This window comes from Plectropomus leopardus, chromosome 16 (genome assembly GCF_026936395.1).
Source record: "Plectropomus leopardus strain MGB_pleo_1.0 chromosome 16, ASM2693639v1, whole genome shotgun sequence".
Taxonomy (NCBI): Eukaryota; Metazoa; Chordata; class Actinopteri; order Perciformes; family Serranidae; genus Plectropomus; species Plectropomus leopardus.
In genome coordinates this window covers 5,152,793-5,166,890 of record NC_142191.1, presented here as the reverse complement: position 1 = coordinate 5,166,890, position 14,098 = coordinate 5,152,793, and the positions used below count along the sequence as shown (strand labels likewise).

The 14,098-nt window shown below is 38.1% G+C and overlaps 1 protein-coding gene across 2 annotated transcripts; it reads left to right on the top strand.

Annotated features, from left to right (window-relative positions):
• The first annotated feature begins 790 nt into the window (after nt 1-790).
• On the top strand, nt 791-9,130 carry LOC121963314 (solute carrier family 23 member 1-like). 2 transcript variants are annotated; one of them, XM_088089573.1, is made up of 12 exons: nt 791-956; nt 1,530-1,655; nt 2,783-2,940; nt 4,017-4,176; nt 4,363-4,544; nt 4,801-4,921; nt 6,330-6,486; nt 7,044-7,297; nt 8,048-8,212; nt 8,294-8,402; nt 8,610-8,705; nt 8,825-9,130. In XM_088089573.1, the coding sequence occupies exons 1-12, from the start codon at nt 912-914 to the stop codon at nt 9,082-9,084; spliced, it is 1,833 nt and encodes a 610-aa protein (XP_087945699.1). In that variant the 5' UTR covers nt 791-911; the 3' UTR covers nt 9,085-9,130. The 2 variants fall into 2 exon arrangements, with proteins under 2 accessions (XP_087945699.1, XP_087945701.1); XM_088089575.1 differs by lacking the exons at nt 791-956; nt 1,530-1,655 and adding an exon at nt 2,106-2,314.
• Nucleotides 9,131-14,098: the final 4,968 nt, after the last annotated feature.

Sequence of the window (14,098 nt, the reverse complement as noted above, 5' to 3'; positions counted from 1 at the left end):
AGGAAATAGCTCATGCTGTCTTTGAGCAATTGTGGCATAGCTGAGTGCAGACATCACACACAAAGTCTTGAATGTTCTCACCATGTTTTTTTCTTGCCAAGTTGCCACAACTGGTTTGATTTTGGGCAATTTAGTTGCTTCCTTGTCTTGCCCGAGACAGGGCTTGAACCTGGGATGGCCGCTATAATTAACATAGCAGTGTGGGGATTAGTGCGCTGAACTTTGTACAGAGATAAACTTTGTCCTGAGACTTCAAGCAGCTGTAAAAGTGATAAAAATGACTGAAATGCAGGTCATGCAAAGATGCTGTCACTTTAAATTGACTAAAACACCTTTACAACTCACCATGTTGTACTGAGTAGTTAACCATTAAGATAAACAAAGTTGGGATACATTTTTGTTTGACTGAGATATACAGTCGTATTATTGAGCAAGGGGATAGCGAACAGGCCTACCAGCACATCTGCCCTTACAGTTTACCACACTTTTCTTAGGATGTGTTGATTTTCAGGCAAAGCTCTCTGATAAATATATGTTTATATATATGTATGAATATATGTATATTCTTTCTGTAAAAAAGGCCCCCACAAAGTGTTGCTTGCTTCAATATAGTAAATTATATTTGTTATAGGAAATAATACTTTGTCTCTTCACATTCAGAAAAGTGACTGAAATGCAGGTCATGCAAAGATGCTGTCACTTTAAATTGACTAAAACACCTTTACAACTCACCATGTTGTACTGAGTAGTTAACCATTAAGATAAACACTCTGTGCTCCTCCTTTGAGTCCTCAGCATTTAGTCTGCCTGCTCGTCTGACTGTGGTTGTCTTTATTTTTCAGTTTGCCTTTTGTTAGGAGAACTCTGCCTCAAGAAACCAAATCAAGTTTTTATTTCATACTGGAGTTGCAATGGCTTCAGGGAAGCAAAATGGACTTGACAATCTTGCATTTGATGTAAGTATACCAGCTTATTCATGTAAAATGTGCCATATGTGGACATTTGTCAGTATTCTCTCGAAATGCAGTCAGCATCACCAGGTTCCTGTAAGCATTCAGAGGAAACTGCTTTTGGTGCAGTGAGTTGTTAAATAGTAAGCATATCTTGTTGAACTAAAAGTATTTTACATCACTATGTTCGATTAATCCTGCTTCACTTCGGGCAAAGGTTCAGACGAGTGGGTGTGATTCAGGTTGGAAGTTTCTAAAAATGCACAGTGCCCACGCAGCAAAAATAATACTCTTTTTTCATGTTTTTAAACACATTTGCTTTGTAACTTTCCACATTTGCAATCAGTTATAAAACACAATGACAGAAATATCTCTATCATCTATGATATCTGCTTACCTGTCCTTATGTCTCAGTACATTCAAAATATCACTTAAATTATGTGATATCTACATGAAATGCAAATGTGTAATAAAATATTACCTGAGAGCAAATTATTACAAAAGTACATCTCCAGGTACGGTTTTATTATCTCTTTGTTAATGTCTGTTTTTGCATTTTTTTAATATATGGTGCTGCAGATGGATGTCAATGATCAACAAACAGAAAAGGAGGACAAGACATGTGAGAGCAGCGACAAAAATAAACCAACCTATTGTGTGACTGATGTCCCCCCCTGGTACCTTTGCATTTTTCTGGCCATTCAGGTGAGTTTTTACAAAGATTCAGATTCAGAATACTTAATTGATCCCTGGGTGGAAATTGGGAGACCTTGCTCTTATACTGAATGTAGAGAAATTATAAGAAAACAGAAATAAAATTTAAAAAAGCATGCAAGAAAACATGTTCATTATTCCACAATATATGAGATAATATATACATATAAAATCATAAAGTTAAAGTTAAATGCATCACTTTTCACAGGTTTAATTTAAATATCTTAAAAAAAAAAAAAATGCACTCAATAGATACATTTCTCTCAAATTTTGGTTGCAAGTTCCTTAAAATCCATGTTAGTTAGGACTTCTCCTTTTCCAAGATTAACCCTCCCCCTGACAGGTGTGGCTCATTACATACTGATTAAACACCATCGTTATGACGCAGGTGTGCCTTGGGATGATCACAATGTGCAATTTTGTTTTGAAAGAGGACTTTTATTCAGGTTTCAAATGACTAACGCTACAGAAATGCATGTTATGTGCACAGACACCCTTTAAGTCAGTAGATATTTGGTGCAGTACAGAGAGTTGATCAGGTTTTTGATTGTGGACTGTGGAGTGTTGGCTCACTCCTCTTCACTGGCTGTGAGAAGTCAAGTGGATCGATCTTGGAAAAGGATAAGCGCTCACTAATCAATTTTTTTAATGTAACAAAAAACACTCTTTTTTTAAAAGAACTTTATCTGTTATGTGCATTAAAAAGTCTGAAATCATTAACTTAAGTCTGAGAAAAATGGGAGCATGTATGTCACATGTATGTCTGTTCGTGTTTACAGATATTTGCACTTTATTACAAGTGTGCTAAATAGAAATGTAATGATGAAATAGGCAAGAATTAAATTAGAGAGTAAGATTTTCAAACAACTCTTTGCATGTCATGTGAAGTTCTTGGTTGCACAGGCAATTGAATCCACATTGTAATTGGGGCTATAACACGGTAAAACTTCTATTTTCTCATTACTTGATGCATTATCGTCATCACTGTATCATGCAAAAGTAGTATAGCTGTCAATTATTCTAAATGCAGGTTGTTGATTGTTTTAGCGTCTTGACCTGCTGTATGTGGTATGTAGCTCTGCATTCATCGTTTTCATCACTGTTTCTCTTCTGTGCAGCATTACCTGACAGCATTTGGTGCAATGGTTTCCATCCCCCTCATTCTCTCCGAGGGGCTGTGTCTGCAGCACGACAGCCTGACCCAGAGTCGCCTCATCAACACCATTTTCTTCGCCTCTGGCCTGATCACCATCCTGCAGGTCACCTTCGGTGTCAGGTCAGAATAATGGTCCTGTAAAATATGATTGTTAAAAAAGTTTAGATGAACTTTAAACCACCGACAAGTTGAAATTTTTACTTTTAATTTCTAAATATGGGACAGACAAACAAAGATAACGGGTGAAAATAAAAAATCTGTAGACCTATGTTTCCCAGGAGTTAGTGGAGACCAATATAGAGTGGTTATATTTGCTTACATTAGTCTGGTAGATAGAAACACAAAAATAGACAAGGCTGCTGCGCTGTGTTATGGCCATTTGGAGGGGATATGCACTCATGCAAGTTATTTGACATACCATTTTAACTTTTTTTTTTTAATCTACATCAGTCCTAATCATAAATATCAAATATTCATTAATTTTCAGAATTTTAGCTCTTTCAATACAAGGTTTTTGTCATAATGCCACTTTGTTTCTTGATGAAAACAAAAAATTCTTTTTTAAAAATGTACTACATGCTAAGTAGATTTTTTTATCATCACAGCCTGGGACATGTCAATTATCTGTAGCAGCATTTATTTTATTTTTTTTTTGTGGCATGTCAAATACTCACGCTCAAACTGCACACAAAATGCATTTCTCAGACTCAGGCTATAAAAAAAATATTATACATTTTCTACTTTCATTGAGATTATTTTTTTAACCAACATCAGCCCTATTCAGAAATATCCAAAATATTTGCTCATGTTAATTTTTTTTAACCTTTTAAATGCCAGGTTTTTGTTACAATGCTACTGTTTTATGGGGGAAAATTTTTTTTTTATATGTACTGCACACAACAGAGAAGTTTTTCATGATCATCAAAGCCTGGGATATGTGGATGATTTACAGCAACAGAAATGTTTTGCAGTTAACAGTATGGATGCAACAATTTAGTTTACACAGTGTATTTTAGACTTTTTGTTGGAACTGAGCTGGAAATTCCAAGATTAGACAAAAATACACAATCCTGCCAAAATGTGCATGAACACAGCCAAAATAATTTTAAAAAATGAAGAATGAAAAGTGAAATGAAACAGTCCCTAAGGGTTAAATATCTGACTGATATTAATTTCTGTTGATGTCATACTTGTAGGCTTCCCATCCTGCAGGGAGGCACATTTTCTTTGGTGACCCCTGCCATGGCCATGTTGTCCATGCCAGAGTGGAAGTGCCCAGCTTGGACCCAGAACGCCACTCTGGTCAACACCTCCTCACCTCTCTTCATAGAAGTGTGGCAGACCCGAATACAAACAGTAAGCTCACACAAACACTGTGCATCCACAGAACTGATAAAGAACATAAAAACAGCACTTCTGTAGAGCTTGTGGTCCTTCAGTCTCCGCCACAGGAAGTTATCAGTTGTATTGGCGTTATAATCCGTCAATCGGCCAAAGAAAGACAGTGATGTGATGACCTCAGTTATGTGTTTATGTCCACAGCTGCAGGGCTCCATCATGGTGGCCTCGCTCCTCCAGATCCTGGTCGGTTTCTCTGGCCTCATCGGCTTCCTCATGCGCTTCATTGGGCCTTTAACCATCGCCCCTACAGTCTCCCTCATTGGCCTGTCACTGTACGATTCAGCCGGAGCCAAGGTTGGCAGCCACTGGGGCATCTCTGCTATGTATGTAACAGCTCGCTGCATTTGTGAACGTCACTTTGCTCAGCTGGAAGGTTGTTCTGAAGGTTGTTGTTGTGACTGTGTGAATCAGCCGTGTTTGTGCTGCAGGTTTCGCACTGACCGTCTTTCTCAGGAAATCACGGTCTACAAATACACTGAAATTAAGATTAAACAAGAAGGGTATTTCCTCAGAGAATATGGTGTCATCACTTTCAAGTATGATTTGTATTGTCATAATGACAGTTCTTCTCATACACAGGACCACCGTGCTGATCATCCTGTTCTCCCAGTACCTCCGGCGCATACCAGTCCCTGTGCCTGCATATAGCAAAGCCAAGAAACTGCACACCTCAAAGTTCTATATCTTCCAGATAATGCCTGTATGTTTTTCCGGAAAGTTCTCACAGTATACTCAGATAGTCAGATCAGTGTATAGATACACAATTATAGCAGGCGGCCAGAAACAAAAGAACTGCTGACATGTTAGGTAAATAACTTTGATAATTCTGTTACAATGCAATAGTTTGGATTTCATGTTGATGCCACCTGACATGAACATCAAAACACCGACCCCTGCCACACCACAAAAACATTACAGTAACGGCAGGGGGATCGTGACAAAAAACTCAAGGCATTGATCTGGCCTCCAAATTTCCCAGAAAACAAACTGATGGAGCAGCCATGTTTCATGAAAGTACCCCGTCTGACAACCAACAGGACTCCGAGAATCTGCCACAAATGCCCTGGTGCTGGACACCCTCAGAGGTCCTGTGTCCATGTCTCCAAGTCTGATCTCGGGAATTTCAAGGCCAGGTTGATGCTTTGAGGTCTTTGTCAAGATCCTCAGGCCTTTCCCGAACAGGTTTTGCAGTGTGGCATCGGGGCACTGCAGTTGGGGAGTGCCTTTGCCTTGTCAGCCAGTTCTCACTCTGAACTCATCAAATACGTCTGCTCTGTCAGTGCTTTTGGCATACGAGCGTGACACCAAAAGCCACATCCTGCCTACCTCCACCTGGAACGCAGCTGGACCGCATCAGATTAGAACACAACCAGACAAAACCATTGACGTTGTTTTTACACACCAGCAAACAGCACCAGATGCATCCACATGCACAGCACACGGGCAGCCTCACTTGAGAACGTGGACGAACACAACCGGACAGCGTCAGGTATTAATGTTGCCATAACAATAATAAAAGGAGTGCAAAGGCACTTAGAAGGCAGGTTGGAGGGTTGGTGGATGGGTCCTGCAAACAATTGACTTTCATGAGGAAGTGCAGTGTTCGCTTCCTGCACCTTACCATGTGCCTCTTTTGCCTAAACTTAACCCTCCGTGACCTTGTTACCAAATCCTAACCTCTGTGATGGTCCACATTGGTTGCCATGTGCTCGTGTTGTGTAAACATAACGACGTGCTGCTTCATCCCACCATGTGTATTTGTTGACATCACGGTAACGGCATCCCGGAGTGTAAACACTGAACACAGAAGGATGCCTAAAACATCGTAAGTAGACGCTGACGGTCGCTGAAAGAGCGGCACCATGTGAAAATGTGTGGCTTTGTGGTATTTGGTCTGGCTGGGTGTTTGGGTGATACATGTGAAGTGGGATCCACATAAATGCCAGCAGAACATGCATTGTAACCTGATGATACTTATCTTGTCAGTGGTTTTAATATACTGGCTGATCGGTGATAAATGTGTTTATACAGGCAGAAAACTATTCTTTGTTGTATTTCATGGTTGCTCAGAAACACTGATAGTGGTACTAATATTAGATATTGATTAGATTCTGCTGGGCATTCTGATCTCATGGTTAGTCTGCTACCTCCTCACCATCTACGATGTCCTGCCGTCTGATCCAGCCCAATATGGCCACCTGGCTCGCACTGATGTGAAGGGCGATGTGGTGAACGAGGCTCCGTGGTTCACATTTCCTTATCCTGGTACATTCACAAAAATACTGTCTGTCAGGGAGCAACCAAATTATTAGAGTAAATGCTGTTATTGTATGTTTCTGCAAACCACAGTCGTGATACAGATGAAACTTAACATTTCTTTAAGTTTCAATTTTTTATTTTTTTTTTGATGTGACACTGCAGTGGTTAAACTGCAGTGGTCAGTTTTAGGCACAAAAAACAACTTGTTTAGGGTAAGAAAACATAACCTACTCTGGTCGCCACAAACACTGCTGGACATATATATCCCCAACTGTCAGTAAAACCCCGCTTTTGTTGGTCTTGAATATTGGTCTACTGTTTGGCAAAAAACTCAATTCATATACAGCACAATTAATTTTAATTACATCATATATATTAAAAGTACAAATGTCACATATGGGTTTGCAGAAAAGTACAATGCCAACATTTTATCCTGGCAGATGGGCTGCAGGGAGATAAGGGAAAGCAAGAGTTTGTGTAGAATCAAATATTGACAACATTGCTGAAAAAAGTGAGATGTTTTGTAAACCTTTTAATATTAATCATTTCGACTTTGCATTCAGGTCAGTGGGGCATGCCAGCTGTGAGCCTGGCGGGTGTGTTTGGCATGATGGCTGGAATAATATGCTCCATGGCCGAGTCTGTGGGCGACTACCACTCATGTGCCAGGCTGTCAGGGGCCCCTCCTCCCCCAAAACACGCCATCAACCGAGGCATTGGCATTGAGGGGGTCGGCAGTTTGTTGGCAGGGGCCTTGGGCACAGGGAACGGCACTACCTCATTTAGTGAGAATGTGGCTGCCCTGGGCATCACTAAGGTAAGATACTTACAACAATGTTAACGTCCAACCCTACAGTTTTAAGGAATACTTATTCACACCCTGCTGTGTTGAACTATCAAGGAAAATTTGCTCATTTTGCACGCCTCCGCGATGAACGAAGGATCCAAAAATGGAACATTTTGATGAATCTAAGGCGTATGGGGCTACAGAAAAAAAAAACAGCATAACTACATATGGAAAAAATTGTTAACAAACTCTTCAAAGCCAGACTTCATTGACAAAAGCAGACAAAATTGACAAAAATGACAACATTTTACCTCTCGGACCACAGGAGCAGCTAGTCTCTTACTGCCTTGATTAGTAAGTTAGTTTGTGTTTTTACAGGACTTTGGTGTTTTAAATGGTTAGTCCACATTCACCAAATTCACATAATAACACAAACAAACCAACAGATCACAGCAGCGGTAACCAGCAGCTCCTGTGTTCAGTGAGGAAAAATTGAGTTTTGAGTTGAGTTTTGACAGTTTTGCTGTTGTTACAAAGAATTTTTGCAGTTTTTAGATCCTTCTTTTGATTCTTTGTGTACCAGAAGCATGCAAGAAAAAAAGTTTTCTTTAACAATTCATTGTAACATGGGGTAAGTAACTGATATACAAATGTTCATTTTGGTGGTGAGATACTCCTTAAATCCTCATCTATACTGCATGATTTCATAACTAGTCTGTTTTGGAAGAATATAACTATATAAACTCTAATATTTCAAACTGCGATTTTGTGTGACAACAGGTTGGTAGCCGAGTGGTGATTCTTCTGAGTGGAGTTGTCATGATTTTGATAGGAATGGTGGGTAAAATTGGAGCCATCTTCACCACCATCCCCACCCCTGTGTTGGGAGGGATGTTTCTGATCATGTTCGGAGTGATAACTGCAGCAGGAATTTCTAACCTGCAGGTGATTTATGATTTAATATTAAGCCAAATTTTTCCCACATTGCTGCTGTTCAGAATATTGCTGATACATCTCATTTTACAGTCCACAGACATGAATTCCTCCAGGAATATATTTGTTTTTGGTTTTTCCATGTTTTCTGCACTCGTCATTCCAAACTGGATCATGAAGAATCCTGATTTCTTAGACACAGGTACGATCAACCAGGACACTTCATTACTTTTTAACAGGTTGTATTCAGTAGAACCGCAAGTGATGCATATCTATATATATCTGTATACAGAAGCATTTTGATTGTGTTTCAAAATATTTTCTCTTAATATCTCAAAACAAGTTAAAAAGTATTTGCATTCTTTGCACAAATATTTTCTCTCCCTCTTGTCCTTGGCGTGTAACTCAGGGGTTGAAGAGGTCGACCAAGTGTTGCACATATTGTTGACGACCCACATGTTTGTAGGAGGATTTCTTGGCTTCTTCCTAGATAACACAATTCCCGGTAAGATAAAGTGAAAGGTTGTTATTGAATCAAAAAGCATTCAGTACATGTGATTGTAAAGTATATTTTATTATAAAGAAATCTGTTCCCTTATACTCCCTCTAATCTCACTGTCTCAGGGACTAAACGTGAGCGCGGCCTCTCAGTCAGGGACAAAGATCATCTTGAGGACTCTAGCTGCACCTTGGGAACTGAAGAGGTGTATGACCTCCCCTTTGGCATTACTTCTTGCCTCTCGTCCCAATCTTGGGTTCGTTACATCCCTTTCTGCCCGTTTCAAAGATCTGAGAACAAGTCAGAGGACAAAAATATGCCACAGAGCTGGAGGAGTAAGCAGCTGCCGAACGACAAAAAAGTCATTGAAGAATTTACTTTCTAGTTTGCTCAACAGGAGGTGGTGCAATAAAAAAAAAAGTCTGCCTCTCCTTTCTGACGCGTTTCTATTTCTAATCAAACAAGAGTCAAAGAAGTATTGTCTCAGGGATTTTTACACTATCCATCACTTAGGTGATAACGTTTTTCCAGCGTGCCAAGTTTGGGCCGATGGTGGGTCAGGCCAATTCTGGTGTGTCATTCATTCTTAGTCTGAGATGAGTAAGGCAACCAGACACAGCAGACAAAGTAATTTCTTCTGGCTGAGGTGATTGGGCGAATGCTGGGCTAGGTCATTTTTTACAACGGGCAATGGCAATTTCGGCAGCTGTAATTGGGCTAGGGTCTTTGGCCTGATTCTGGGTTGTCATTCAGTCGAGTGGAGCAGCCTGTCTCTGACTTATCTCTCCTGGCATGCCTGATGGGCCCGATGCTGAGGCGGGTCATTTTTGATAACAGCCCAGTCATAGCAGTGTTGGAAGCCAAAATGCGACCCAACGTATTTCTAACGGCACGCTGAGTTTGGGCCGATGCTTGGCGGGGTCATTTGAGCTGCCTTTGATGTACTGCTTTCATGATACAGTGACAGTTTCAGCAAATACGACAAAAAGTTGTTTTTGTAAAAGTTACCAACTGTAAGCCGTGTCTCTCTGAAGAGAGAAATAAAAATATCCGTGTGAACTGGAGCTCTCACGTCCTGTCAACACCAATTAAAACAGAACCACTAAATGATCAAAGTGTTACTATGCGGCACCATAACTCACAGCCGGTCAACACACTGAGGCAGAAAACTGGAATAATGTGTTTGTCATTCTCCTCTTTCAAAGGAAATTAAATTTAGCCTGTGGATAACTGTATTATCGCACAGCCCTATCTCCACACTGATCAAGGCAGCTGCTTAAAAAACCCACAGCAGCAGCAGCAACCCCTCCAGCTGTTATTGTGTTTTCTTCTGCAAAAGCAAACACAGATAACACATCTTCCCAATCTTTCTCTCTTTCTCTTCATGCCCTCATCTCTTTCTCTCTGTATTCATTTCCTCTGACTTACCGGCTCTGACAGGCAGGTGGGATATGGTGTAACACTTTGATCAGTGGAGCCATCAGTTTTCCCCGAGGCCCATTTCGGACCAGCGGTCAATGGTTTGGCTGCACACTCTAATGTTATTTCAGAGTAGCGCGAGTGTAATTTGCACTTTAAGAAATCTCACCTTTTCTTTGAATTTCTTTTTTTTGTGAGAACATATAACAGAATATTAAATTCTGTACGTTGTGTTCTGGAGGGGGATTCTGCGCAGTGATTCACAATAGGGTTTTATGTAACACTGTGGCAGCGATCTGCATTTCAATGGGAAATGATAATGATAACTCAGCAATTCCCTGCTCATCAGGAAAAGGTTTCACATTTACCAGCCACCATATTTTTTTCTGTCCGTGACTTCAGCTGTGAGAAATTGTTTTTATTTTCTCTTTTTGAAATCTACATTGTATCATCAGTCCTCCTCAGCTTTAATGCACTTTATGAGATCTATTGTGTGCTCTTGAAAGCTTTCAAGTTTATCTTTTGCACATAAATATTGCCTCAGATGGAGTGAGGAGAACGGGGCGAGAGACAAACAGAACAAATGAGAAATAGGAAGAGAGAGAGAAGGATTGTGTGTTCATGACCAGTAGATGGGGATCATACTGCGGGCAACGAAATATCCAATGAACGCAGACATAAGTATATATATCTCAGCTGATCTTATTTACTGTTCCCACAATCATTCATATGACTGATTTTTGAGTGAAAAGGGTGCGCACTTTGGTGGCTTCATCTTTTTTTTAATGCCATATGTGCTGGAATTTCAATAAGAACTTTTATTTCTCCACTTATATTAGAGAATTGATTTAAGCATCACTGGAAACAAAAAAAATACAATGTAGGTGTAAATACAATAAGAAGGATGTTTTCATAAGAAATCAACTCGACATTTTAACACACAATCTAGAGATAATCATATGTTCCTATTCAGTACAAGACTGGCAATATAATAATTTACATGAAGTGAATTTTTGTTTATTTTATTTTATTTCATAGTAAATTATTTTTTATTTTTAAATCTAAATATTTCTTTTCCATTTATGTATTTTCCCATATTCCAGTGTCTTTGCGTGACTTTTTTTTTTGTTGCTAATTTTATTTATATTACTGATATTTTAGGACATCATCTTTTTTTATCCATTTTTGACATTTTTATCCCAACAACTAACTGATTAATAGAAACAATAATTGACAGTTACTGTAAACTGCAGCCCTGGTTTTAATCTGAATTAAAGTTATGGTCAGAATTAGTTTTGGCTATAAAGTAAAATTGTACATAGTGAGTAGCTTATGACATGATGGTTCCCCCCTTTGTCCATGACTGATTTTATTATATATCTAAAAAAAAGAAAAAAGAAAAAGAAAGATATCTGAGCAGACACATGACTGATTCATAGTGAATATTTTATCAGAAGTGAGCCTTGCTTTCAGAATTACTTCCTGATAATAAAGCCAGACCTTCAGTCAAATAATGATAGAGAATAAGCAAGGTGTTTGGATTAATGTGAAATCAGTGGCCGAGTTTCTTCCTCAGGTGAAGCGTATGACTCACACCTCCCTCAGCCTGGGAAGAAATCTTCACAATATTCCCACTCAGATTGAGTTTATTAATCATGAGAGTGAGTTTCACCTCAGTGTGCTGATTCATCCAGTGTTTCCGAGCACTCAAGTGTCAGATGAAGCCGCCACTGAGCTCACAGATAAACAGACCGGATCCTACAAGAGCCCGAGGCTTAACACGATTTATACTATAATAACCTCCCACTGTTACTGTCACACACTGGTTTTGTTTGCACATAACAACATGTTTCCTACAGCATATTGTCAGATTTTTTATAATACTGGAAGTGAGAATAACAACAAATCATCAGCCTCTACATACATCTGTAATACTGGACATGTGTTATAACACTTATCAATTCACCTACAAAGGAGGATATTTCTCCCTGTAGACATTAAAATTACCCCTCCTTCCTTGGCCCATCCTAGATGGCATATGTAAACACCCAAATCCCTCCACCCCTCGACAAAAAAAAGTACATACAAATGACAAAATACAATAAAATGAAATAAAAAGACATAAAATAAATTTAAATTAAATTAAAATAATAATAAACAATAAAATATATTACTTAATGTAAAAGACAATATCATAAAATATAAAATAAAATAAATATAAATAAATAAATATTGCAAAATGAATGAAAGGAAAATATATATATATAAATAATAATAAAATAAGTAAATATGTAAAACATCCCTTCATGTAAAAACAACAGTGATAATAGGACACTGAAAAATTGAAAAATAAATAATGTAAAATAAAATAATCAATATACAAAATAAAAATAATTTCCCAAAATAAATTTAAATGATTATGACCAAATAAATAAATAAATACAAAATTAATTAAAAAAAAAATAATATTAGCAAAACATTACTTAGTGCTAAAAAACCCCACACAAAATACAGAAAAAAAATATAACAATATTTTTTAAGATCTAATATCTATATATATATATAGATAGATAGATAGATATAACTTCATCATCATTGTTACCATAATTTATTGTAAAATATTATTATTAATTGTTATATAATTGTAACATTTCAGAAAAAAATGTAAAAATGAGGAGTGACTTAAATGTAAATGTAAAGTCATGCATTTACAGAGTACTACAAGAGATGTTGCGTCTATGACTCCAATCATGTGATCAGTATTATGACATTTAGCTAAAGTTCATCTTGTTTGTAGAATTGCAACTGAATGAGACAAATATGGGTGGGTTTTTTAATCAATTATACAAAGATAAAAAGCAAATATGCGATGATTTATATTTTCTCTAATTTTGTACAATTGCGATCATTCAAATTGTGTCATTTTGTTCTTCCGATGTAGCCTCTGAGGACATTTACTCCATAATTAACCTAAAACACAGAATGATGATGACAGAACATATCCTGAAAAAGCGTGTAAATGAATGAGCTTAGCAGGTTGTGGCTCTGTAGTGAGAGCAGGGCTGGGTGCTGAGAAATAGGCTGAAATATTCATAATGCTGCAGTCTCTCCTCACTCATCATGATTTCTCTCTGTTTCTGTTACTCTTTCATCCAGCCCTCTCTCTCCTCCTTTCTTAACATCGTCAAACCACTTTTTTCAGCATTAACAAGAGCCTGAACACGCACCCTGGCTGCAAGTTAAACTTTTCATGCTTGAAACATCCGAGGCGGAGATTTTAAACTTTTTCACAGGTCAGATCAGATGGATGATTCCCTCCACTCACACTGAGACCTCATCACAGCGGGGTCCCTTCGCTGCTCATTAACAAAGCCAGAAAGAAAGAGGAGGTTTTATGCAACAAATGAAAACTCTCATCATTGTATTCATGAATTCTCTGCAGTGTCTCCAAAACAAAAGTGATACCTCAAAAGACTTTGTTTTCACACATTCTGGATTCCTATAAAAGGTCTATTGCGTGCCAGATATGAGAAACTACACTGTGTGGAAGTAAATATGATTTACTTCCATTATACTGCAATGTTTTCTGTCCTCTTTGCCGCTCTACGTTATGGTGTCATATGTTCATTTGAACACTAGAGGGAGCTACAGGCTAAACTTTTCAGTCTGAACCATGTACAAAGAGCAGAATCACAGTCACAGCACTTTCTGTTAGTTTCGTTTTATTTGTTTTTATTTACACATAGAGAACAAAAAAACATTTTTTGTTGTTAGAACAAAAAATGGCTTTAAGAAAATACCTTTCCAATCAAATAACTTTAATTATTCATTAAAAAAATAAGATAAAAACAAAGATTGCACAATTAAACTAAATTTCAAGACAAAGCAGCAATACAAAGTTGATAAAATATACAAATAACAAAAGGTTTATATTTACAAAATGAAATGCATTACAAATGAATCACTGAAGTGCCACCAGT

What these genes read in the sequence shown, in the direction of transcription:
- LOC121963314 (XM_088089573.1), top strand. Translation starts at nt 912, where the DNA reads ATGGCTTCAGGGAAGCAAAATGGACTTGACAATCTTGCATTTGAT. An exon ending in GGCAGACCCGAATACAAACA is followed by an intron (nt 4,177 to 4,362) that starts GTAAGCTCACAC and finishes TTATGTCCACAG; the next exon opens with CTGCAGGGCTCCATCATGGT. An exon ending in CTGCCCTGGGCATCACTAAG is followed by an intron (nt 7,298 to 8,047) that starts GTAAGATACTTA and finishes GTGTGACAACAG; the next exon opens with GTTGGTAGCCGAGTGGTGAT.